Genomic DNA, 26,341 nt, shown 5'->3' on the forward strand with positions numbered 1-26,341 from the left:
GCTTCTGGTAACCCCCCCCCCCTGGGAAGCCCTCTCCTAAGGGGGTTACCTTGCGGGCGTGCCCCCGAGTCCATAGCCGCCGACTACAGGACTCGGCCCCGCCCCTCGCGTCATTGAAGTTGATTGACAGCAGCTCGAGCCAATGGCTGTGCTGCTATCATACTATCCAATGAAGAGCAGGCCGAGAAGAGCCAAGAAGCAAGCGCGTTCTTCACGCGGGACTTCCGAGGGCTCAGGTAAGTAAATGGGGGCTCCGGGGGGGGGCGATAAGTAGAGGATGTTTCTTCACCTTAATGCATAGGATGAAGATTTACAAGTCCTTTAAGTAAGACAGCTACCGTTAACTCTTGTTTTTTTATGCCCCTCCTCTAGCCTGTGACTGGACAGTAAAGGAGAAGTAGCATACTGATGGGTTTATCATTCTGTCACTCTGCTCTTTCCTCCTATCCGCATGCTCCTTGTTAGTACAAAGTACAGTGAATTAGCTCAATGTATTGCTTCTTCCTATTCATGTGTGTGCCCAGAGTTCAGCATTAAACACATAGGCCCAGATTCACAAAGCACTTGCGCCGACGTATATCTCGAGATACGCCGCGTAAGTGCAAATATGCGCCGTCGTATCTGTGCGCCGTGCCCACAAACTGAGATACGCTTAAAAATAGGCTTCATCTCACCGACGTAACTTGCCTACGCCGTCGTATCGCGGGCGCATATTTACGCTGGTCGTAAGTGGCGCTCCCATTGATTTTCTATTCAAATATGGAAATGAGGGAGATACGTAGATTCGCGATCGTACTTGCGCCCGGCGCATAATATACGCAGTTTGTGTAAGTCGTACGTCCGGCGTAAAGTTATTCCCCATAGATGAGGCGCAACCCATGCAAAGGTATGGACCAGGGAACACAAGCCGTCATATCTTGCGTACCGTATTTATCGGCGTATATCGCGCACTTTTTTGCCCTGAAAATCAGGGCAAATCGTGGGTGCACGATATACACCGATACCCGCGCCGAGTTTTGAATGCTGCGCCGGCATATACCGAGCGCAGTACACTCGGGCAGGCTCGGCCAGTCTCGGCTTCTTCCGCGGTCACGTCCTGGACGTACAGGACGTGAGCGCAACAGTTGCCCGAGTGTACTGCGCTCGGCATATGCTGGCGCAGTATTCAAAACTCGGCGCAGGAAACGAGCGGGGAGGACGCGAGGACGCCGGACCCGCCGAAGAGGACACCGGACCCGCCGCAGAAGGACACCCGACGACGCAAAAGGACGCCGGACCCGCCGAAGAGGACACCCGAAGCCGCAGAAGGACGCCGGACCCGACGAGGCCGCCGATGGACGCCGCGCAAGACACCAAAACTGTAAGTACAAAAATAACTTTTTTTCCACAGGTTTGGGGGTCACTTTGGGTGTGCGCGGTATACGCGGGAGCGCGTTATACCGCGATAAATACGGTAGTTTACGTTGGATGTGAATATGGCTGGGCGTAGGTTACGTTCACGCCGTAGGCAGTGATCCGGCGTATCTTAGGGAGTAGTTCCGACGTGTTTGTGAGCATGCTCACTGGCATGTGTCCACGGGACGGCGCATGCGCCGTTCATTATACGTATCTGTCTGAGACTCCGCCCATCATTTGCATGGGGTCACGCCTCATTTGCATGGCTCACGCACACTTCCACATACGCCCGGCTTACGCCTAGGAAACCCAGCGCAGATTTGGCAGCACTGGCTTTGTGAATCCAGTGCTTGCCTCTCTGCGCTGCGTCGGCGTAGCGTAAAGAAGATACGCTACGGCGGCATAAATATGCGCCGCTGTTTGTGAATCCGGGCCAAAATGTTGCAAAGAGTTACCAATTTGTGATCTGACGATATGCAGACACACAGCAGGTTTCCCAGCTGCGCACGCCTAGAGAAGTTTGCAAACCACTGAGCCTGGTTACCGCCAGCTGAGCAACTGTCAACACTTAGCAAATCCACCCCGTCACAGGAGCCGCAAATGCTAAATGACTTCAGTGTTCAGAAAGGACAATAGAAAAGGGTTAAATATGGAGCTTTGGTTTAAAAAAAAAAAAAAACACAACCCACACAACATAAAAATCCAATTCAACAAATTCCTAATGTAAACTAACTAACGGCACGGCGCAGAGGTCAGACTTAGCTAGTTAGAGTTATGAGAGTGTACATACCTGACCTGAAGTGTGCTTTCATATAATTACTCTAAATGGGAAGTATTGCATATTTTCAGCAAGGGCACATTCTATTATTATTTTATATATCTTTAACATTTTTACAAGCTGGAACTTCCATATTTTTGATATTGTGTTATATATAAAAAAAACAGGTAGATTGGCCACTAGAGGGAGCTTTCACTGGCTGCTTGTATTAACTCTAATATTGTCCCTTAACCACTTCCATACAGGGCACTTACGCACCTTCCCGCCCAAGCCAGTTTTCAGCTTTCAGCTTTCAGCGCTGTCGCACTTTGAATGGGAATTGCGCGGTCGTGCTACACTGTACCCAAACAAAATTGGCGTCCTTTTTTCCCCACAAATAGAGCTTTCTTTTGGTGGTAATTGATCACCTCTGCGATTTTTTTTTTTTTGCGCAACAACTAAAAAAAGACTGAAAATGTTGAAAAAAATTACATTTTTATTTTTTTCTGTTAATTTTTTTGGTAAATAAGTATGTTTTCTCTTTCAATTACGGGCACTGATATGGCGGCACTGATGGGCACCGATGAGATGGCACTGATGGACATCGATGAGGTAGTACTGATGGGCACCGATGAGGTGGCACTGATTGGCGGCACTCATAGGCGGCACTGATGGGCACTCATAGGCGGCACTGATGGGCACTCATAGGCACTGATGGGCACTCATAGGCGGCACTGATGGGCACTCATGGGCGGCACTGATGGGCACTCATGGGCGGCACTGATGGGCAATCATAGGCGGCACTGGGCACTCATAGGCGGCACAGATGGACACTCATGGGCGGCACTTATGGGTGGCACTGATGGGTACTTATGGGTGGCACAGATGGGCACTGATAGGTGGGCACTGGGCATGGATGGGCACTGATGGACACTGTGGGGTGGCACTGATGTATCCATGTTGCCAGTCAGTGTCCATTTGTGGCACAGAGGTGGCTCTATAATTGGGCAGTCGCCTAAGGCCTCACACTCACAGGGTCCTCATGGTCGCCTAATTTGCCTCTGCTTAAGGCCTCACAAAGCCTAGAGCCGCCTCTGCCCAGGCACACCTATGAGGTGGCACTGATGGGCACTGATTGGCGGCACTCATAGGCGGCACTGATGGGCACTCATAGGCGGCACTGATGGGCACTCATAGGCGGCACTGATGGGCACTCATAGGCGGCACTGGGCACTCATAGGCGGCACAGATGGACACTCATGGGCGGCACTTATGGGTGGCACTGATGGGTACTTATGGGTGGCACAGATGGGCACTGATAGGTGGGCACTGGGCATGGATGGGCACTGTGGGGTGGCACTGATGGACACTGTGGGGTGGCACTGATGTATCCATGTTGCCAGTCAGTGCCCATTTGTGGCACAGAGGTGGCTCTATAATTAGGCAGTCGCCTAAGGCCTCACACTCACAGGGGCCTCATGGTCGCCTTATTTGCCTCTGCTTAAGGCCTCACAAAGCCTAGAGCCGCCTCTGCCCAGGCACACCTGGCATCCCCCCTCCACACACCCATGGCAGTGTGGCAGAGTTGTGTAATATCTCAGGATTGGCTGGACAAGAATACATATCCATTGGATGTAAAAGAAACCCATAGCTGTTTGTTCAGCTTTAAAGTGGAGTTCCACCCATTTTTTTTATGTTTGTCTGTGCTGCATGCTCTAATCTCATAGTGTTCAGAATGGACAATTTTTATTTAATTTGTTGCTTGTAAATACCTTTATTTTGTAGTCCTTCATTACTTCCTCCTCCTTATTTGCCTAGGCTATTTGCAAGGGTTTCTGAGATAGGCATCATGTTTCCCAGTAGTCCTTGCAAACCTGACTGAAACCTATTACATTGCTTGTGCACTGAGCATGTGCGAGATATGCAAAGCTGAAATCCAGGAAGTCATACAGTCTGGCTTCATGATGCCCACACTTAAGATGGCCACGGTCTATTTCTAGATTATAAACTAAATCTAAATGCTGTAACAACCTAACAAAACGGACCTTAGTTTACAGACTAACTTTACTAGAATACATTAAGCTTGTGTATTACAGGGGTAATTATATTTAAAAAGTGAAATTGTGGGTGGAACTCCCCTTTAAGGCCTGGGAACGATAAACATTCACCCTTTACAGCATCGCAGCATCTACCAATGGACTCCGCTGCTTCGTGGACGGGAGTGAATCTCGCAGCCTCATTAAGCGCCGAGCAGAACAGGCAGCATCTGTGCGTCCTGATAGTGAACTTAACCTCTACGGGCAACCTGCATCTTTGTGTTATCATAGCAACCCCCCCCCCCCCCCTTCGCTCAGATCCTTGTTGCTTTCACGGCCATGAGACTCCTGCAATTAATTGGAATAATGGGAGAAAGTTGCAAGGAGGTAAGAGAGAGATAGAAAAAAAAATCCTTCATCACACTCACCGTTCGAAGCTGTGAAATCAATGGCAACTGTGAAGTTTAATTGCGTCCTAGAAGAAAAAAAAAGAAAAAGAAACAAGTAAAGGTAATTGCGGATTCTTCTGCCACCTCGTGTACTATCTGTGATGTGACGGCTGGATAATTTGCCAGGTTCTCCCCTGCTACTCCCTGAATGTAATTTCAATGATAGATAGAAGTATGGGACTCCTCTATAGTGTATTAAATGAACTTCAGCTGGCAGAGCCTCGCTGAGCAGATTGCTGCCGCTGCTCTTCGCTGTATGGCGGAATGGCCGCCACGGCGGGATTACAAGCCTCAACATGATTCATCTTCCCGCTTACAGAGTTATTTACTTAACGAGTTGAAAAGAAAAAGAGACGCGTCCCTCAAGTCCATCCCTTTACAACCCCATGAGTCTTGATCCTGAGCAGTGGTCTTCAAACTATGGCCCACAGGCTGGATATGGCCCTTTGCCTGCCTTTATCTGGCCCCATTGGGCACTATCCCCCCCCCACTGATATGAATAACTATCCCCCCCCCACTGATATGAAACACTATTCCCCCACTGATATGAAGCACTGTTCCCCCCACTGATATAAAGCACTATTCCCCCCACTGATATGAAGCACTATTCCCCCCACTGATATGAAGCACTATCCCCCCACTGATATGAAGCACTATTCCCCCCCCCCACTGATATGAATAACTATCCCCCCCCCACTGATATGAAACACTGTTCCCCCCACTGATATGAAGCACTGTTCCCCCCACTGATATAAAGCACTATTCCCCCCACTGATATGAAGCACTATTCCCCCCACTGATATGAAGCACTATCCCCCCACTGATATGAAGCACTATTCCCCCCCCCACTGATATGAATAACTATCCCCCCCCCACTGATATGAAACACTATTCCCCCCACTGATATAAAGCACTATCCCCCCCACTGATATAAAGCACTATCCCCCCCACTGATATGAAACACTATTCCTCCCACTGATATGAACCACTACCCCCCTACTGATATAAAGCACTATCCCCCCCCCACTGATATGAAGCACTGATATGAAGCACTATCCCCCCCACTGATATGAAGCACTATCCCCCCCACTGATATGAAGCACTATCCCCCCCACTGATATGAACCACTATCCCCCCACTGATATGAAGCACTATCCCCCCCACTGATGTGAAGCACTATTCCCCCCACTGATGTGAAGCACTATTCCCCCCACTGATATGAAGCACTATCCCCCCCCACTGATATGAAGCACTATTCCCCCCACTGATATGAAGCACTATCCCCCCCACTGATATGAATCACTATTCCCCCCACTGATATGAATCACTATTCCCCCCACTGATATGAAACACTATTCCCCCCACTGATGTGAAGCACTATTCCCCCCACTGATATGAAGCACTATTCCCCCCACTGATATGAAGCACTATTCCCCCCACTGATATGAAGCACTATTCCCCCCACTGATATGAAGCACTATTCCACCCACTGATATGAAGCACTATCCCCCCCACTGATATGAAACACTATTCCCCCACTGATATAAAGCACTATTCCCCCACTGATATGAAACACTATTCCCCCACTGATATAAAGCACTATTCCCCCACTGATATGAAGCACTATTCCCCCCACTGATATGAAGCACTATCCCCCCACTGATATGAAACACTATTCCCCCCACTGATATGAAGCACTATCCCCCCCACTGATATGAAGCACTATCCCCCCACTGATATGAAACACTGTCCCCCCTACTGATATGAAGCACTATTCCCCCCACTGATATGAAGCACTATTCCTCCCACTGATATGAAGCACTATCCCCCCACTGATATGAAGCACTATCCCCCCCCCCACTGATATATATATATATTTTAAAGGGCCCAGAGATACCCAGGGGCCTGGAGGTCCCCAGGGCCCCCTGATGGCAACCCCCTTTTTTTAATTTATTTAAAAAAAAATGTTTTTATTTTTTTTTATATATATATTATTTTTTTTTTATTAAAGGGCCCAGAGGTTTCTTTTTTCTTTTTATTAAAAGGCCAAGAGGCCCGGAGATCCCCATGGTCCCAGATTTCTTTTTTTACTTTTTTACTTTTACTTTTACTTTTTTTTGTAATTTTTTTAATAAAGGGCCCAGAGGTCCCCAGGGCCCCAGATGGCAACCCCCCTTTTTATATGTATATATTTTATTTTTTTTACTTTTATTAAAGGGCCCAGAGGTCCCCAGGGCCCCGGATGGCTAACTGCCCGCTTCTCAGTGCCGCCGCTAATTTCTCAATTAGCGGCGGCACCCCCAGCTTCTCAGTTTCAGGCAGCAGCACCCCCCCCCCCCCCCGGTTCTCTCTGCTCCAGGGGGCCCATGCCTGAAGCTGTGTAAGGGGCCCCAGTGAATGCACTGCAGGCCTTGTAATGGTGTCACCCTTCTGCAGGAAGACTGGTGGGCTGTCTGAATCACTAGGTATTTTATCTTTAATAAAAATAGCATATTTTGAAATAAACAATGCGCTTTTACTTTACTGGAATAATGCTGCATAAAGGACGGCAGGAGAATTCCACCATTTGCAAAAAATATTATAAATGCACCATTGCACAAAATGCAAAAATGTGCATTTATTTATTTAGTATTTCAGCTTGCAAAGAAATGCGACCGATTTTTGTTATTTTTTATTCAGTAGACTGCACAGCCTCCCTTGGTGATTTTCTTCCCCGTAGAGAAACCTACTCTGCTGCTGTTACTCGCTCTATACAGTTTTGCTGTGAGGTTCCTGCTGGGAGCCAATGTCAATCAACACAGGATAAATCAATTAGGACTCTTTTATTATTTGGTCTGCGCTCCTTCTATTGGTACGGATTTTCTTTTTAATCAACACAGGAGGATTGGGCAGGGGGATGGGCAGGCTAACCTAGGCTAATGGAGATACAGGCATGCCATGCATTGGCACAGCATCCTATACTTCCATCATCAGTCTGACACGCCCCCTGCACAGTGCTCCAATCAGCATGGACCATTGTACAGGCCAGGGCAGTCAGACTGATGGAGACCCTGGCTCTTTGTTGAGTACAGGGCCGTCTTTATAGCATCATGGCCCCTGGGCAAAGTAATGCCCTGGGGCCCCTACCATCTTCCCCCAATTTACACACCTACTTTCAAGAAATAAAGTATAAATAGTTGATAGAATTACCGTATTTATCGGGGTATACCACGCGCCGGCGTAAATGCGCACCCCAAACCTAGAAAGGTAGTTTAAGGAAAAAAAAAAAAACTTACATTTTTGCCCTGCGTCCATCGGCGGCCTTGTCCGGCGTCCGTCTGCGTCCTTGCCAGGGGTTCGTCCAGCCTTGTGGGTGTCCGTCTGCGGCTTTGGAGGGGTCCGTCTGCGGCTTCCTCGCGGGGTCCGTCCATCCGCACCTTGCCCGGTGTTTGTTTTTGCATTTGGCGCCGAGAGGAGCCGGATTTCCTGTGTGTTCGGCTCCTCTCGGCTTGTCTCGGCTCCTCTCACGTGGCTGCGGGCGGAGCCGAGCGTGGCCGAGCCTAGCCGAGCCGAGTGCGCAGTACACTTGGCTCGGCTCTAGGCTGCTGCTCTCGGCTCCTCTCGCATGGCTGCGGGCGGAGCTGAGCCTAGCCGAGTGCGCAGTACACTCGGCTCGGGTCTGTCTATTTCGGCGGCGCCCGGGAACAGCAGTATCGGCGTATATCGCGCACCCACGATTTTCCCCTGATTTTAAGGGGAAAAAAGTGCGCGGTATACGCCGATAAATACGGTAAACATATATTCATTAGTACTTTCAATAAAATCGATTTTACAAAAGGAAAACATTCCATGAATCAAAGACTAGTCAACACAACGGACACAGTACAAGGGGAATGCAGAAGGGCACAGTACAGAGGGGGTCAGGAGGGCACAACACTGGGATCAGAAGGGCAGAGTATAGGTTCTGGGACGCTTCCCGGGATACAACCCTATCAGGACAGTTTAGTAAAAAGCATGACTGGTCCCAGCAAATCCGGGACAGTTGGCAAGTATGATGTATTGCAAGATTATCATGGGGCCCCCCATGTACTTGGGGCCCCTGGGCAGTGCCCAAGAGTGCCCTTGCATTAAGATGGCCCTGGTTGAGTAGCGGACCAACTCTACAATGTGCTACCAGTACAGAGAATTTGAACCCTTGCTACAGCAAACTAATAATTAAAAAAAAAAAACACATGGGCCCAGATTCTCGTAGATCGGCGTAAAAATGGGCGGGCGTAACGTATCTGATTTACGTTACGCCGCCGCAAGTTTTTCAGGCAAGTGCTTTATTCACAAAGCACTTGCGTGTAAAGTTGCGGCAGCGTAACGTAAATCACCCGGCGGAATTCAAATTCGGCGGGTAGGGGGCGTGTAGCATTTAAATGAAGCGCGTTCCCGCGCTGAACGAACTGCGCAAGCGCCGTCCGTAAAATATCCCAGGGTGCATTGCTCCAAATGACGTCGCAAGGACGTCATTGGTTTCGACGTGAACGTATATGGCGTCCAGCCCCTTTCACGGACGACTTACGCAAACGACGTAACTTTTCAAATTTCGACGCGGGAACGACGGCCATACTTAACATTGGTTGCGCCTCATAGACCCAGGGGCAACTTTACGCCGGGAAAAGGCTAACGTAAACGTCGTAACTTTACTGCGTCGGCCGTGCGTATGTTCGGGAATTCGCGTATCTAGCTAATTGGGGAAATCGACGGAAGCGCCACCTAGCGGGCCAAAAAAAAAATTGCAGTTAAGATCCGACGGCGTAAGGGACTTACGCCTGTCAGATCTAATGGATATCTCTGCGTAACTGATTCTAAGAATCAGACGCATAGATACGACGGGTCAGATTAGGACTTACGACGGTGTACATGGCGCTGCGCCGTCGTAAGCCCTTTGAGAATCTGGGCCATGGATCAGCTTTTGTGCTTGGCGTGAAAAAAAGGAAATTAAGCAGAACTGGCAGGTTAAACTGGTATTTCAGAGCAAATGAAAAAAAATAAAAAAATTGGGTAAGGTTTACCAAAAACAACATGTAAACACACATACAGAATTTTTATTTCTGACGTAACATACGCTTTAAAACCCAATTAAAGGTTAATTTTTTATTACTTTAATGAACTCAGGATGCATAAAAACAGTAATAAATGTGGGCATTTTTTTATGTACTAGAAGTGCTGCACCACAAACAGGGTATAGCAGTCAAGGATTCTATCAGTATATGACACGCCCCCTGCACAGTGCTCCAATCAACAGCATTCTCACTCCCTGAGCAGTGCTAGTGCTGTCTATTGGACCACTGTACAAAGAAAGAAGGGGGAGGGGAAATAGTCGGGCTGCTGGAGAGCCAGACTTCTTAACTTTGTGTTAAAGTGGTTGTAAACCTGAGACATGAAACATGAACAAAGCACATCCTTCTATACTGTGTACCTGTCTCTATTTAAAGCACAGAGTGTCATCTCTCTTTACTTCCCCTTGATCTGATATCACTTCCGACAGCTTTTCCAACTCCAAGAAATAAAATGTCGAAGGAGTAGGGGAGCTCCAGCACGCAGCCTGTGATTGACAGCAACAGCTCTAAAAGGTCCCCCTGTACTGAGAGGAGGGGGGTGTACCTTCTGTTGAAACAGGGCTCCACTGAGCTCTGAAGTGCGAGACTTCATATCCCTCCCCCCTGCTTCTCAGAGCTGAAAGATGCTGTGTAAAATGTATGTTTTGAAAGGCTGAAGAAAAGAGAGCCTTGCAGATAAACAGATACAACCTATGTCGGAGGATTTTTTTCATCTCTGTGTATGCTAGTAATTTCATTGGGTATATGTAAGGGGTTTGAACCACTTTAAGCAGCATACTGACTCTCAAGTGGATACTTTTGACCCTTGCTGCAGCAAACTAGTAAAAAAAAAAAACTGACTGCATTACAGTAATAATGAAAAAATAACCTACAATTTGGCTTTAACAAACTGCGTAATGGTTTTGTAAATACTTGGTGATTTATTATGGTCAATGTTAAATAATAAAAATGCTAAAAATATTGTTTTTTCTTTTTTTTTTTTTTTTTTTTTACACAGATAAATATTCTAATTTTTCAAATGATTTCCTCTGATTTTCATTCTTGTTCACAGAGCTCAATAGCTCATGTTGTGATTTAGATTCTGAAGTGATGAATCAGAGGATTGACTCCTCCCTCATCAAATAACTGCAGCTATTTTATCATGTTTATAAGGGAGGACATGTACAAACTTTAATTTACAGCACAAAGATGACACTTACCCTCCTTTGATGTAATCTACAAATGTATATTCAGATTCAGCCTTGAAAGATAAAAGTGTCACCTGTGAGACAATAATTAATGAATAATTAATAAATAGACAGTGACAGAAATATATGGTTATCATTATATATGATTAATATATATATATATATATATATATATATATATATATATATATATATATATATATATATATATATACACACACACACACACATATACACATATGATTATCAGGATTATATATAATTATTTACATATCACATGCCAGGCAAATAGAAAGTCTTGGTTTTCGGGTTGTACATTTATATTTCTTCAAAATTATCTATTTTTGGATCTCGTAAAGCATTACTCCAGCTACATAAATATAAATAATGACCCCCCTGAGTCCTAATGAATCTATAGGTGCTTTAAACATTTATGTTCTAACACATAGTTCATGATATTGATACCCAGTGATACTCATCCTAATCTAATGGACCAAAGGGAAGGATTGCCCAATCTGAACTCTATTCCTCTAATTCCAGTGGTCTCCAAACTGCGGCCCTTTGCTTGCTTTTATCCGGCCCTTGGGGCATTATTCCTCACCCACCATCAACAACACTGGGACACTATTACTCCTACTGATACCAATGATGGGACACTATTCTTCCCACTGACACCAATGATGGGACACTATTCCTCCCACTGACACCAATGATGGGACACTATTCCTCCCACTGACACCAATGATGGGACACTATTCCTCCCACTGACACCAATGATGGGACACTATTCCTCCCACTGACACAAATAATGGGACACTATTACTCCCACTGACACCAATGATGGGACGCTATTACTCCCACTGACACCAATGATGGGACACTATTCTTCCCACTGACACCAATGATGGGACACTATTACTCTCACTGACACCAATGATGGGACACCATTACTCTCACTGACACCAATGAGGGGACACTATTACTCTCACTGACACCAATGATGGGACACTATTACTCCCACTGACACCAATGATGGGACACTATTACTCCCACTGACACCAATGATGGGACACTATTCAGCCCACTGACACCAATGATGGGACACTATTACTCCCACTGACACCAATGAGGGGACACTATTACTCCCACTGACACCAATAATGAGACACTATTACTCCCACTAATACCAATGATGAGACACTATTCCTCCCACTGACACCAATGATGAGACACTATTCCTCCCACTGACACCAATGATGTGACACTATTACTCCCACTGACACCAATGATGGGACACTATTACTCCCACTGACACCAATGATGGGACACTATTCCTCCCACTGACACCAATGATGTGACACTATTCTTCCCACTGACACCAATGATGGGACACTATTACTCCCACTGACACCAATGATGGGACACTATTACTCCCACTGACACCAATGAGGGGACACTATTCTCCCCACTGACACCAATGAGGGGACACTATTCCTCCTACTGACACCAAGGATGGGACACTATTACTCCCACTGACACCAATGGTGGGACACTATTACTCCACCTAATCCAATGGTGGGACATTGTTGACTCCCACTGACGCTAGGACATTTTCTACTCCCTCTAGCCACAGTCTGGCCCCCCTAAAGTTTGGGGGACAGTAAACTGGCCCTTTGTTTATAAAGTTAGGAGACCCCCGCTCTACTCCTACAGAGCAAACATAAATATGTGAATCTGGTGTATGTGAGCAGCACTGATGTGAGCATCGAGCAGCAGTTTTCTCAGGCAAGATTTACGCTCTACTTATGCCAAAATCTTTTTAACTGTTTTGGATAGAACGAAGGCGGGTTAGAGCATTTGTTGGGTTTTATTGCTTTATCAGGGTCCCCATCAGATTCTCCTCTTAGTCCCCATCAGAGACTCCCCTTACATCAGGGTCCCCATCAGAGTTCCCCTTTACATTAGTGTCACTATCGGAGTCCTTCCTTACATCAGGGTTCCCATCAGAGTTCCCTCTTACATTAGTGTCACTATCGGAGTCTATCCTTACATCAGGGTCCCCATCAGAGTTCCCCTTCACATTAGTGTCACTATCGGAGTCCTTCCTTACATCAGGGTTCCCATCAGAGTTCCCTCTTACATTAGTGTCACTATCGGAGTCTATCCTTACATCAGGGTCCCCATCAGAGTTCCCCTTCACATTAGTGTCACTATCGGAGTCCTTCCTTACATCAAGGTTCCCATCAGAGTTCCCTCTTACATTAGTGTCACTATCGGAGTCTATCCTTACATCAGGGTTCCCATCAGAGTTCCCTCTTACATTAGTGTCACTATTGGAGTCCTTCCTTACATCAGGGTTCCCATTAGAATTTCTCCTTACATCAGGGTCCCCCATCAGATTCTCCCCTAAGATTGGATTACCCATCAAAGTCCCTCTTATATCATGGTCCCTATAAGAGTCTCCCCTTACACCATAGTCCCCATCAGACACTCCTCTTACATCAGGGTCCCCATCAGGTTTTCTGTATACATCAGGGTTCCCAGCAGACTCCCCCTTACATCAGGGTCCCCATCAGATTTTCCCCATACATTAGGGACCCCGCCAGAGTCTCCCCTTCCATCATGGTCCCCGTCAGAGTCCCCCTTACATCATGGTCCCCATCTGAGTTCCCCCTTACATTAGAACCTCTGCTTACCTTAATCAGTGCACACTGAGGATACAGCACTGAGGGGCTGGATAAAATCTAGCGGGCTGGATGTGGCCCGACGGGCCATAGTTTGGTGACCCCTATGTTAGAGTAAGAGAGCATTTTACACCATCTATTACTTTTGCTTTCTATCGCTTATTCACGCAAGCAAAACTATTAACACAGCTTTAAGTTATCTCTGGAGTATCGGTCCGCTTTAATAGGCATCATCAATTTTGTAGTCCTACCGACGTCCAAACAAGATAAATAACTGCGGCGCCCAGCTCGTGGTCACCGGTTTGGTATAGACATAGCCCAGGTCCATTAGGAGCTCACTCACCGTCCCGGAGTTGATATATTTCTTCTTTTTGCACTTCTTTTTTGGATTTAGTACCTAAGACAAAAGGAATGACAAGTCAAGGATGCCCCTCCTGTTACTCACACACAGCCCCATTCATCTTCATTAGCGCAGCTACTTGCACATTCATCACCGGGAAAGAGAGCTCCATTCTGGTAGACCTCTCGACTCACCGTCACAATTATAATGACACATGTAGAAAAGTGTTGTACACACGGAATAATGGCTGTGCCAGGAGATGGGGGGGGGGGGGGGGCAGGAAGAGACAGCCAGACTAATGATAACTATTCCAGCACCCTTGTATATCTCTATAGGCACTCGCCACGAGGAGCTCCAGAACAAAAGAGGAGCTCTGGAATCCTATAAATATTACATTAAATGTAGTAAGTAAGCGGCTTGTTCCCGTTTTAGGTTGCATCAAAGACCCCCGACGTTATATCTTTAAGGCACAAATAGTCTTTATGATGCATAATCGGTTGGAGACGTTTTTTTCCCCATAGATGAGAGGTCAGGTAGGCAGTTTTAAAATGCAGCTTGTTTTCCACAATTTTTTTTGAACAAAGTATATCTTTATATTTTTGAACGTTGGCATAATTAAAAACCACGGGGTTCTGCTGCAAAATGCCACCCTAGGCAGCTTGATATCTCCATGCTATTAAAACGTATCTACAGCCAAAATAATATATTCTTTCTTTTTGGAGAGAGCAGAGAACGGGTAAATTTAAGCCTCCGATTATTATTTTTTTGTCACAATGGGGAGATTTCTCTATGCTTCCTGACCCACGTATACATCAGGAAGTGAGAGGAAATCTCTACAAAGTTAGGGGAAATGCCCCTTGGGAGATTTCCTTTCACTTCCTGTTATGGGGATAACTGTAAAGCCTGGTACACAAACATAGGCGACTGAGCTGTGGTTTTACCCCCTCTGACCAAACCCCTTTAAGTTGCAAAGGTAACCAGACTGGGTTGTACACATACAAAAAAATTAGGCTTCTGCAGCCATTCATAGGAAACCGAGGGCCAGATTCATGTAGATCAGCGGATCTTTAGATCCGCCAGATCTACCTGTTTTACGCTCCGCCGGTGCAATTTAGCGAGGCTAGTGCATGATTCATAAAGCACTTACCTCGCAAATTGCACCGTCGGATCCTAACTCCCCCCGGCGGAATGCAAATTCCGCGTCTAGGGGGAGTGTACAATTTAAATCAGGCGCGTTCCCGCGCAGATTTAACTGCGCATGCGCCGCCGGCGAAAAAGCCCAGTGCGCATGCTCCAAATGACGTCGCTAGGACGTCATTGTTTTCGGGGGATAGGTTACTTACGGCCATCTGTATTCCCAACGGACTTACGCAAACGACGTAACAAATTTAAAACTCGGCGCGGGAACGTCGGCCATACTTAACATTAGCTAACCCTCATATTAGCAGGGGTAACTATCCGCCGGAAAAAGCCGAACGCAAACGACGTTGAAAAAGAGCGACGGGCGGGCGTACGGACGTGAATCGGAGGTTCTCCTCATTTGCATATGCGACGTGTAAAAAAAAGCGACGACACCTAGCGGCCGGCGGGAGATTACAGCCTAAGATTCGACTGGTGTAAGTCACTTACACCAGTCGGATCTAATGGAGATCTATGCGGAACTGATTCTTATGAATCAGTCGCATAGCTCCGACCGTGGGATCTCACAGATCCGACCGTCGGGTCTCACAGATACGACGGCGGATCAGGAGATCCGCCGTCGTATCTCTTGATGAATCTGCCCCCTTGTATTTTAGGAATGAATACAAGGCTTTCTCTCATTGGTTAAAGTGGAGAGGTAGGCGGATGATGTCACAATCTCCAACTCAGAAAATCACAGGAAGCCTTGTATTTATCCATAAAATACACAGCATCCTGTGAAAGGTAGAGCAGTGTTCAGCCTATTGCATTCATTAGTGAAGGAAATAGTTTGGTTGGGTCAGCTTGGCCCAATCATACTGTTTATAAAGTGGCAGAATACGCAGAATTAGGCTTTAATGAATCCTGTTCTGGGTCCTGGAGGCTTTATAGCAGGGATCCTCAAACTACGGCCCTCCAGCTGTTGAGGAACTACACATCCCATGAGGCATTGTAAAACTCTGAAATTCACAGACATGACTAGGCATGATGGGAATTGTAGTTCCTGAACAACTGGAGGGCCATAGTTTGAAGACCCATGCTTTATAGAGCTTTGGGTGAGACCAAGCCTTCATTCCTGGACCCATATCTTACCTGGTAGCCAGATCTCATTATTATGCACGATCATTTTTCGGGTTGTAAAAACAACATTTTTCAGGCTTTAAAAATAAACGATGTTTTTTCCAACTTGATCATTAAAACGGCCTTGCCTACACGCGATCGTGAACAAAAAAAAATGCTCTAGCAAAGCGCGGTGACGTACAACACGTACGGCGGCACTATAAAGGGGAATTTCCATTCGGATCACAGCAAAAATTACGATAAAGCGCCGCTAAAAATAGTGGCACTTTACCGCCAACGCCCGCGACCCCCCAGTGTGAAACTAGCCTAAGTCTTTCAACCATTCCCTGCTCTACATCATTGTTTTTTTTTTTTTTTAAGTTTTGCTTTTAGAAATACTTTGAAATAAGCAATTGGAACAGATAGGCGACATTCTATACAAGTCGTGAAGTTGTCCAAAGAAATTGTATTGTACACTTCGCATCAACTCTTTCCTATTTAACGGCCCAGAAAGACACAGCGTGGAACCCTCTAAATGACTTGGGAGGCCTCATGAAGACCAGAGCTGAGAGGATGAAGCTGTGATAATACGTTTAGCTTCACTGCACAAACTCCTGTACTGCCTGAAAATAATGAGATACTGAGCTGATTAATCCTCTCATCTTTCACTTTGCTCAGATTAAACATTCTGATAATACCTTCATTGGTACCCAGCCCTCGTTCCTTGTGTCAATATCACTAGCAATGTCATGCTGTCTCGGCAAAGTCTTTGTGAGCAGCCACCGGTGATGTGAGCTCTTCCAGCTGACAAGGTAATCAGGTTAGGTGTACATAGGCAGCAGGAGAGCACTTAGACACTGCCTGTCCCTGGCAGCCCCAATCAGAGCCAACTGCTGCTTTAAAGTTGAACTCCAGGTATAGTCCAAAGGTACCCCAGTGGGGCTCCTCCTGCACCGGAAGGGTTAAATGTCTAGGGTAGTGTTTCTCAACCTTTTTTCAGTGGCGGCATCCATTAAAAGTATGCTAATGCTCAAGGCATCCTAATCTGTACCCCTACTCATTCACATTGGGGGGGGGGGCGGGAACTGGGTGCCCTCTTGTTACAAGGGGGCTTCCAGAATCTGATAAGCCTCCCGCCCGCAGACCCCCCCACAACCACCAGCCAGGGTTGTTGGAAAGAGTCCCTTGTTCCCATCAACATGGGGACAAGGTGCTTTGGGGGGGAGCAGAGCCTCCCTGCCCCAAAGAACCCCCCATGCTCAGGGCATGTGGCTTGGTATGGTTCAGGAAGGGGGAGGGTGCTTTTTTGTCCGCCCTTTCCTGGCATGCCAGGCTACATGCTTGGATAAGTGTCTGGTATGGATTTGGGGAGGACTTCTGCTTTAAGCACTCCTCACCCCCTTAACATGCCACATTTGGCATGTCATTTTTTTTGTTGGGGGGGGGGGGTGGGGGCTTTGGTAAGAGTGGGGCTTCCTGTCCCGCTTCCTCCTTCCGCCCAGGTACCGCCTCTGCGACTTCTCCTCTCGCCTTAGGCGGCCCCTCCCTCTACGCAATCTCCTGTGACCTGTCGTGTTACCTGTCCACTTATGGATCGCAGCGCCCCTCGCGCATGCGCAGTGTGTGCTCGGCCGTGAAGCCAAAAGCTGTCACGACCGTGTGCCCACAGAGTGAATGGAGGCGCCGACGGAGAGGGGGGGGAGGAGGGAGCAGAGCTCCGGGCGGCCGAATCGCTGGATCGTGAAGCAGGTAAGTGTCTGTTTATTAAAAGTCAGCAGCGAATACTTTAGCAGGTTTTTTTTTGTACAGGGTTTCTAAAGTAGTCTTTAGCTTTCTAGTGTGCATGAAGCCTAACATTTAATCTCAACTTGCTGTTCATTCCCACCAAAGGATTTTGCTTAACAAAACACTGGTTACCTCTCCTGCCCTCCCCTTTTACAGCATACAACCCGCTTGGTGCGCTTTAAACTAACCTTCGTATTTTCACGTATCCCATAAGTATGACTAGCACAGTCCCGGTTACGGAGTCATATGGGAACGCTGAGACATCACAGACATGCAATAACTACAAACACGCAATTCTCACCTCGTATACGCTGAACTGACTCTGTCCTCTGGATAACTCTCTGTAGCTTGTAGTAAATTCCCCAATGAAGTCATGGCTAAAAAAAAATGAAGTCTCAGATAGAAATACCTACAGTTAGATTTACAATGCCAGCAAGGCTTTGCAGAAGAATTCCAAATATGGATATTTTATATAAACTTTCAATGCAAAGCATTCTCTGAATGGCAACCGTGCCAAGTGGCCGGCCTCCTGTGTTCACAATACAGCTGTAGGCCAGTGGAGACCTGGAGGCCAGTGGAGACCAATGGAGTAGCGGTGTCCACAGGGATCCCTCAGGAATCATATACAGTATGCATAGTTACATTGCTGTATCAATATACAGTAAAACCTTGGATTGTGAACATAATTCGTGCATGCTTGTAATCCAAAGCACTTGTATATCAAAGCAAATTTTCCCATAAGAAATAATGGAAACTCAAATGATTCCACAACCATTTATTCATAAGTACTTCAGTTTATAGTCCATATAAAAAGATTATAGCAATGTGATAGGTTGTGTGACCATAAAATGTCCATCCACAAATGGAAGCCTCCACAAGGGGATTAGAAGCAAAATCCAGCAGGAGCTACAGAGTATAAAAGAGAAGAGAGGCGCCTCTAAGTGTAGCAATATGGTTACATTTAATGAAGATACAACATTTAGCAACTCACATGGTTGATGATTAAAAGAGGCACATCACAGGGCCATATTCTCATAGATCCGCGTATCTACGAGCGGGGCGTAGCGTATGCCATTAACACTATGCCGCCGCAACTTACTGGAGCAAGTTCCGTATTCTCCAAGCACTTGCTCTGTAATTTGCGGCGGCGTAGTCTAAATGGCCCAGGGTATCCCTGCGTAAATCAAAGGGGGCGGCTTGTATTTAAATTAAGCGCGCCCCCGTGCCGAACGATCTGCGCATGCGCCGGCCTTAAACGTAGGCCACTGCGCATGCTCCGTAGTACGCCACAAATACATTGGTTGTGACGTGAACGTAATTAACGCACAGCCCTATTCGTGACGAGTTACGTAAACAACGGAAAAACCCGGCGCTGTCCCGACGGCCATACTTAACATGGCATACGGCGGACCGACGTAAGGTTACCCCTCATATAGCAGGGGTAACCTTACGCTTACGGAAACGACGTAAACTACGGCGAATCGGCGCAAAAACGTTCGGGATTCGGCGTATCGGCTCATTTGCAAATGCGGCGCTGAAATCGACGTAAAAGCCACCTAGCGGCCAGCGTAGTATTGCATTTAGGATCCGACGGTGTAAGTGACTTACACCAGTCGGATCCTAGCCTAATTCCGGCGTATCTTGTTTTGAGAATACAAAACAATGATACGCCGGTGGGATTTTCGAATTACGCCGCTGTATCTGTAGATACACCGACGTAATTCTTTTGAGAATCTGGCCCTAAGTATGCAGGGATCCGGGGTAAAGCGATTTACATAGACCGTCCTCCTCACCGCCGGTAGCAGGGTCAGCATGATTTCAGCTGCTACTTGATAGACATCTGTGTGGCTTCATACACAGATGTCTATTGAAGTCGCACCTGAAATGGGCAGAAGTAGTTCAGGAATTACTTTTGCAATTGGCGCGGTGCCGCAAAATTGGTGTCGCACCGATTGGAACAGTGCCATTGCCTCCAATAGGCTGCGACTTGTCATGCGTTTTGATCTCTCAAATCGCATGACAAATCGTTTCAATGTGAACCTAGGCCAGAACCATTTCCAGGTTGTCACCCAAGTATGCCAGGGTAAGATTGCCACCCTGCCCCCCGGCCCAGCCCTTCCCTGTCTAGAACCATTTCCAGGTTGTCACCCAAGTATGCCAGGGTAAGATTGCCATGCTGGTAGTATAAGCACATGTGTAATGAATCCATGTTTGAAGAGTAATAGCGTTAAATCACCTACCTCCCCCCTCTATCCCAGTCATACACGTCCACTTTCACCGTCCTGCAAGAAGGTCAAGCATTTTTGGGAGGAAAAGAAAGATAAGAGTTAATAATGAATAAGAATGTGTATAAAAATGATCTTCAAAGTGGTAAAATTCTTTCCACCATGGATTGGGATAAGGATTCTCACCTGTCGTAGTCACCATTACAGAGAGCCCTCACGGGGATGGTGAACGGTTGCCATACGGGGTTCAGTGTGTTCTTCACGACTTCTGTCTTGTGGCAAATTGTGAACCTGTAAAAATGGAGAATATAATGACAAACATGTTTCATGTAGTCAAATGGGCATTGGTCAAATTAGACAGTTTAGTCTTGGTTGGATGCCCTCAAGTTAAATCGCCTTTTTTTTTTGTAGAACTTTAAAAATTATAACTTGTCACCAATCACCTTCCATGGGTACTAAAAATACTCATATATCTGTTTTGGGAAGACAAATAATTTTAAAATGATATTTTGGTTTTTATGGCGATGTCAATTGATGGCTGGGGTGGAGTTTTTTGTCATTGGCTGAGTTTGATGGGCTTAGCCAATGGCATTCAATCATCTTGTAGTATTCAGCAGTGGAATCTCTCCGTACCCTTCTCTTCTTAACCCTCATTCTTCCTGCTACAAAATAGACATTCACAATCCCCCTGTTGCATGAAATATGTAAATTAAATGACAAATCCATCAGGAAGAGCCTCTTATTATGGGCATAGCTGGCGCGCAGAATCAGAAACTCAATGCAGAGATCTCACCAAGAGAGTCCCTAAGACAGGGGTCTCAAACTGGCGACCCCCCAACTGTTGCGAAACTACAAGTCCCATGAGGCATTGCAAAGCTGACAATTACAAGCATGACTCCCTCAGGCAGAGGCATGATGGGACTTGTAGTTTCGCAATAGCTGGAGGGCCACCAGTTTGAGACCCTTGCCCTAAGACAGGGGTCTCCAAACTTTTCAAACAAAGGGCCACTTTATTGCCCTTCAGACTTTAGGAGGGCCGGATTGGGGCCAGCAAGGGAAGAAAATGTCACAAGCCCAGCATCAGTGAAAACAAATATGGCCTCAGGGTTGGTGGTCAATAGGAAGAGGAGTTATTAGTAGGAGGAATAGTATCCCATCATTGGTATCGGTGGATAATATAGTGCACCATTGTTGGTGTCAATGGGAGGAATAGTGCCTCATGTCAGTGGGAGGAATAGTGCCCCAAGGGCCGGATAAAGGCTAGCAAAGGGCCACATCTGGCCCTTGGGCCGCAGTTTGGAGACCCCTGCCCTAAGAGATACCAAAATTAATAACATTATCAGGTATAAGATAGATTCAGCCCCTGATCTAACCTTATGTAGGCGTTAACACGTTAATGTAATCTCAACAGTTGCTTTGAGTCTTTTAAAATCTGCAGCTTTTATTAAAAAATATCTGTTGATCTTGTGATGAAGGTCCCTTTTCAGGCACTTTCTCTTACAGGGTGACAACTGTTCCCTAATGATGCTCCTTTGTTGTCACCCTGTCACATGCTTGTCTGGTGGTGAGTATAAGTGTAACGGTCAGGGGTTAACACCGTTTACGATATTCCATTCCACCAACCCAAGACAGCCTATCCGATACTCCACAATCCAGCAGACAGGACCCATTGGATTTTCCCCAGAAGCGAGACACACACAACTCTGTCTCTGGTTCCAAAACGAATGACACTTTAATGGTAAACTTCAGGCCGCGTACACACGGTCGAACATGTCCGCGGACCAGTTTCCGCGGACATGTCCGACCGTGTGTACAGCCTAGCGGACAGGTTTCCGGCGGACAAAAGTTTATTAGCAAGCTAAGAAACTTGTCCGCTAGAAAGATGTCCGTCGGACATGTCCGATGGTTAGTACACCTAATCGGACATGTCCGCTGGTTATGACGTGTAACCAGCGTCCTGAAATTGATTCGACGCATGCGTGGGAGCATTGCACTTCCGTGTTTGAGAACGTCGGTGTCTTCTACGTCACCACGTTCTCTGTCCGCGGGGATTTTGGTATGATGGTGTGTACACACATCAGACCAAAAGCTCCCAGGAGACATGTCCGATGAAAACGGTCCACGGACCATTTTCATCGGACATGTCTCCTCGTGTGTACAGGGCCTCAGGCTTTTTATACAGTTAGCAACTAAAAAGCATGCTGCAGTAATCACAGGGACAATGACACACTCCACCCACAACATCACACAAAGGGGTGCTAACGAGTCCCCCTCAATCCACATCTTAGACAGACTTTCTGACTCCGCGATAAGCTATTCCCACCTGCTACATAATCCACATTCCTTTAGTAAACATGAGTCAGACGTCTGACCTTGAGGGTGCCAAGTCACATCGCATATTATCATCAATAGTATTTTCACACAAAACAGTAATTAGCATCACACAATAGACAATAGAATGCAATCACAGCAAGCTTTATCACTACACCCAGGTAGACTTAATTAGCACAATAGACAATGAAATATCTTAGGAGCCAGACTCAATTAACACTTCAACAGTATGTGTCCCCACATGAATGAATACTGTCCTATTGACCTGTTGGGGTCAGAATAAACCACTTGTAATATTTCAAGATATCCTGGAATACATGTATTATCATTACTGTCCCATCTCATGTAATCCGAGATATAATTTCTCAGTCATCCTATGCCCCTATTGGACATAGGATGACCCTAGACACAAGAGTCATTGGTGAAGCTGGCACAGGAGTACCCAGCATCCTTCAAAAGTCTCTGGGTATCACGGGCCATTCCGTTACAATAAGCAGCTATGCTAAGACATTGCATAGGTATGGTCCACCGATGTCACCAATGGTTGAGCGTGTAGGTGGCACTAAGTGGCTGAAAGAGGCTGGAGGAGATCAGCACTGGAATGCAACAAAGGATTAAAACAAGTAAAAAGTATGTTATGGAAATTTTTTTACTTGTTTATAGTACACAGTGCCCAGAGCACACTATGGGGCATACACTATAGACACACTCCTAAACCTTGTGGACAGCCTTCCCAGAAGAGTTGAAGCTGTTATAGCTGCAAAGGGCTATTGTAACTATTGATACGCCGCGTAACTTCTAGTTTGCTCCACAAAACAAGATATGCCTGAAGCTGGGCTAGAACGGACTGGCGTACGTCTTAGTACGCCGTCGGATCTAAGGTGCATATTTACGCTGGCCGCTAGGTGGCGTTTCCGTCGATTTCTGCGTCGAGTATGCAAATTAGCTAGATACGGCGATCCATGAACGTACGTACGGCCGGCGCATTTTTTTACGTAGTTTCCGGAAGGCTTTTTTCGGCGTATAGTTACCCCTGCTATATGAGGTGTATCCTATGTTAAGTATGGACGTCATTCCCGCGTCAAATTTTTTAAATTTTACGTCGTTTGCGTAAGTTGTTCGCGAATAGGGCTTTGCGTAGAATGACGTTCACATCGTAAGCATTGGCTTGTTGCGAGTTAATTTGGAGCATGCGCACTGGGATGCCCCCACGGACGGAGCATGTGCCGTTAAAAATAAACGTCATTTACGTTGGGTCAAGTAAAATTAACATAAAACACGCCCACATCTTTAACATTTGAATTCCGCGCCCTTACACCGGCAGATTTACGCTACGCCGCCGTAACTTTGGAGGCAAGCGCTTTGTGAATACAGCACTTGCCTCTCAAAGTTGCGGCGGCGTAGCGTTACTACGATACGCTACGCCGGACTAAAATTACGATCCGCTACGTGGATCTGGCCCCATGTGTGTGTAAAGGCAGGCGTCCCAATACTTTTGGTAATATAGTGCAGCTATAAAGAAGTGAATGTGACTTTCTCCATGCATTCGTTGGTGGTGAATGAATCATTGCCATTTTATAACACATGCACCTGGAAGATGTACTTGCAGTGAATGTTTGTGAATGTCAGAGTCACTGCTTTGTGAATATTAAATTAAAATAAGTGCAGCGCTACCATCTATTTCAATGAACGCATCTACAGTGCTCATTAAAATAACTGTTTACAATATCCACACTGTTAGGTAGATTCAGAGAGAAGTGCCTACAGTTACGGCGGCGTAGCTTAGTGTGTTTAGGCTACACCGCCGTAAGTTAGCGAGGCAAGTACATGATTCACAATGTACTTACCTGCTAAGTTACGGCGGCGTAGCCTAAATCGGCGGGCGTAAGGGCGCCTAATTCAAATGTGTTTGAGGGGGGAGTGTTTTATGTTAATGGCGCTTGACCTTACGTTTTTCACGTTTTTTTTTGACTGCGCATGCGCCGGGCGCCTACATTTCCCAGCGTGCATTGCGGCTAAGTACGCTGCACGGGCCTATTGATTTTGACGTGGACGTAAAAATTTCGAATTTCGACGTGGGAACGGCGTCCATACTTGACATTACTATTCCAACTAGGGCCTAGCTCTAACTTTACGCGGCCTATCTTTTACGTAAACGGCGTAAAAGTACTGCGTCGGCCGGGTGTACGTTCGTGAATCGGCGTATCTCCTCATTTACATATTCTATGCCGACCGCAATGGAAGCGCCACCTAGCGGCCATCCAAAATATTGCAATCTAAGATAGGACGGCACAAGCCGTCGTATCTTAGATATGTTTAAGCGTATCTCTGTTTGAGCATCCACTTAAACATAAGTCGGCGTAGATTCTGAGTTAGGTCGGCTTATCTACTGATAAGCCGGCCTAACTCTTTGTGAATCTACCTACACGTATTCATGTGATATCTAGTTACTATCATTCCAATATACAAACCATATCAGTATTAAATACAAAGGAAATCTAATATATAAGTGAATGACATACAAATTCAAATAAACAGTTGTGTTTAAAGTGACAGTTCGTCTGAAGGTAGTGTGAAATCCATATGGGAAAGTTAATAAATCAATAAACAAGTCCAAAAAGTTTTCGTGATCACTTCCCGTCACCACTGTGCTCCCACCCCTCTCACCTTAAAGATATGTTACAACGCAAGGTGAGAGCTGTGGGAACACAGTAGTGGGCATATCATGTAAAAATAGAGATAAAGAAGATATCGGCACTGTGCCAGTCTTAAGCTGGCCATAGATGGATAGAATTTTGAATTGAAATTCTAATGCCCCGTACACACGATCGGTTTTCCCGTTGGGAAAAAAACAAAACAATGGTTTTCCCGACGGAATTCCTTTCAAGCCTGGCTTGCATACACATGGTCAGTTCGATGAACTTTTGACTGCCAAGAACATAAAAGACTTATGCCGCGTACACACGGTCGTTTTTTGGTGATGAAAAAAAAACGTAATTTTTTAGCATGAAAAAAAAACGACGTTTTTCAAACTTCATTTTAAAAAACGACGTTGCCTACACACCATAGTTTTTTTTAAAATGCTCTAGCAAAGCGCGGTTACGTTCAGCACATACGGCGGCACTCTGTTCCATTCAAGCTCGCGTCATAACTTGCTTCTGAGCATGCGCGGGTTTAAAAACGTTGTTTTAAACGTCGTTTTAGCCTACACATGGTCATTTTTTATGACACAAAAAACAACGTTTTGAAAAACGACATAAAAAATTGAAGCATGCTCGAATTTTTTTATTTGTCGTTTTTCAGAAGACATGAAACAACGTTTTCCCCACACACGGTCATTTTAAATGACGTTTTTAAAAATGTCGTTTTTTTTCATCACAAAAAACGACCGTGTGTACGTGGCATAAGAAGAGCAGAGAAAATGAAGTTCTGTGCTTCTGAGCATGTGTCGATTTGTTTCCGAGCATGCGTGTTTTTTTTTTGCATATTGGAAAAGCATACAGGCGAACAGTTTTCCGGCTAGGATTTTTTCCTGACGGGAAAAAAGAGATCCTGCTCGCTTATTTTTCCCGGCAGTTTTCCTGTAGGATATGACCCCGTAGGAATCTGCTGACTGTGGGGGTACTCGATAGGAGGGAGGGGCCAGGAGCAGCAAAGAGGGACCCGAGACGTGGAGGATCTGCACAGAGGAGGTAAGTATAACATGTTTGTTATTTTATTTATTTTTTAAAAGAAGACTTTACAATCACTTTAACAACCGATGACTCATCCACTGTCAGTGGGTTTCCCCACTGACAAATTAATGTAAACAAAAGCATGCAGACAAT

General features: G+C 46.1%; 1 protein-coding gene across 2 annotated transcripts in view; it reads right to left on the reverse strand.

Annotated features, from left to right (window-relative positions):
- CPNE9 (copine family member 9) overlaps positions 1-26,341 on the reverse strand; it is a 350,416-nt gene that overhangs the window by 49,265 nt on the left and 274,810 nt on the right. For both annotated transcript variants that reach the window (XM_040359035.1, XM_040359034.1), the window contains 6 exons: positions 20,370-20,474; positions 20,199-20,240; positions 18,260-18,335; positions 13,939-13,992; positions 10,924-10,985; positions 4,617-4,663 (listed from right to left, as the gene is read on the reverse strand). In XM_040359035.1, the coding sequence (XP_040214969.1) occupies positions 4,617-4,663; positions 10,924-10,985; positions 13,939-13,992; positions 18,260-18,335; positions 20,199-20,240; positions 20,370-20,474 (386 nt within the window). The remainder of the gene's footprint in view (positions 1-4,616; positions 4,664-10,923; positions 10,986-13,938; positions 13,993-18,259; positions 18,336-20,198; positions 20,241-20,369; positions 20,475-26,341) is intronic.

The sequence above is a fragment of the Rana temporaria genome, chromosome 7 (assembly GCF_905171775.1).
Source record: "Rana temporaria chromosome 7, aRanTem1.1, whole genome shotgun sequence".
Taxonomy (NCBI): Eukaryota; Metazoa; Chordata; class Amphibia; order Anura; family Ranidae; genus Rana; species Rana temporaria.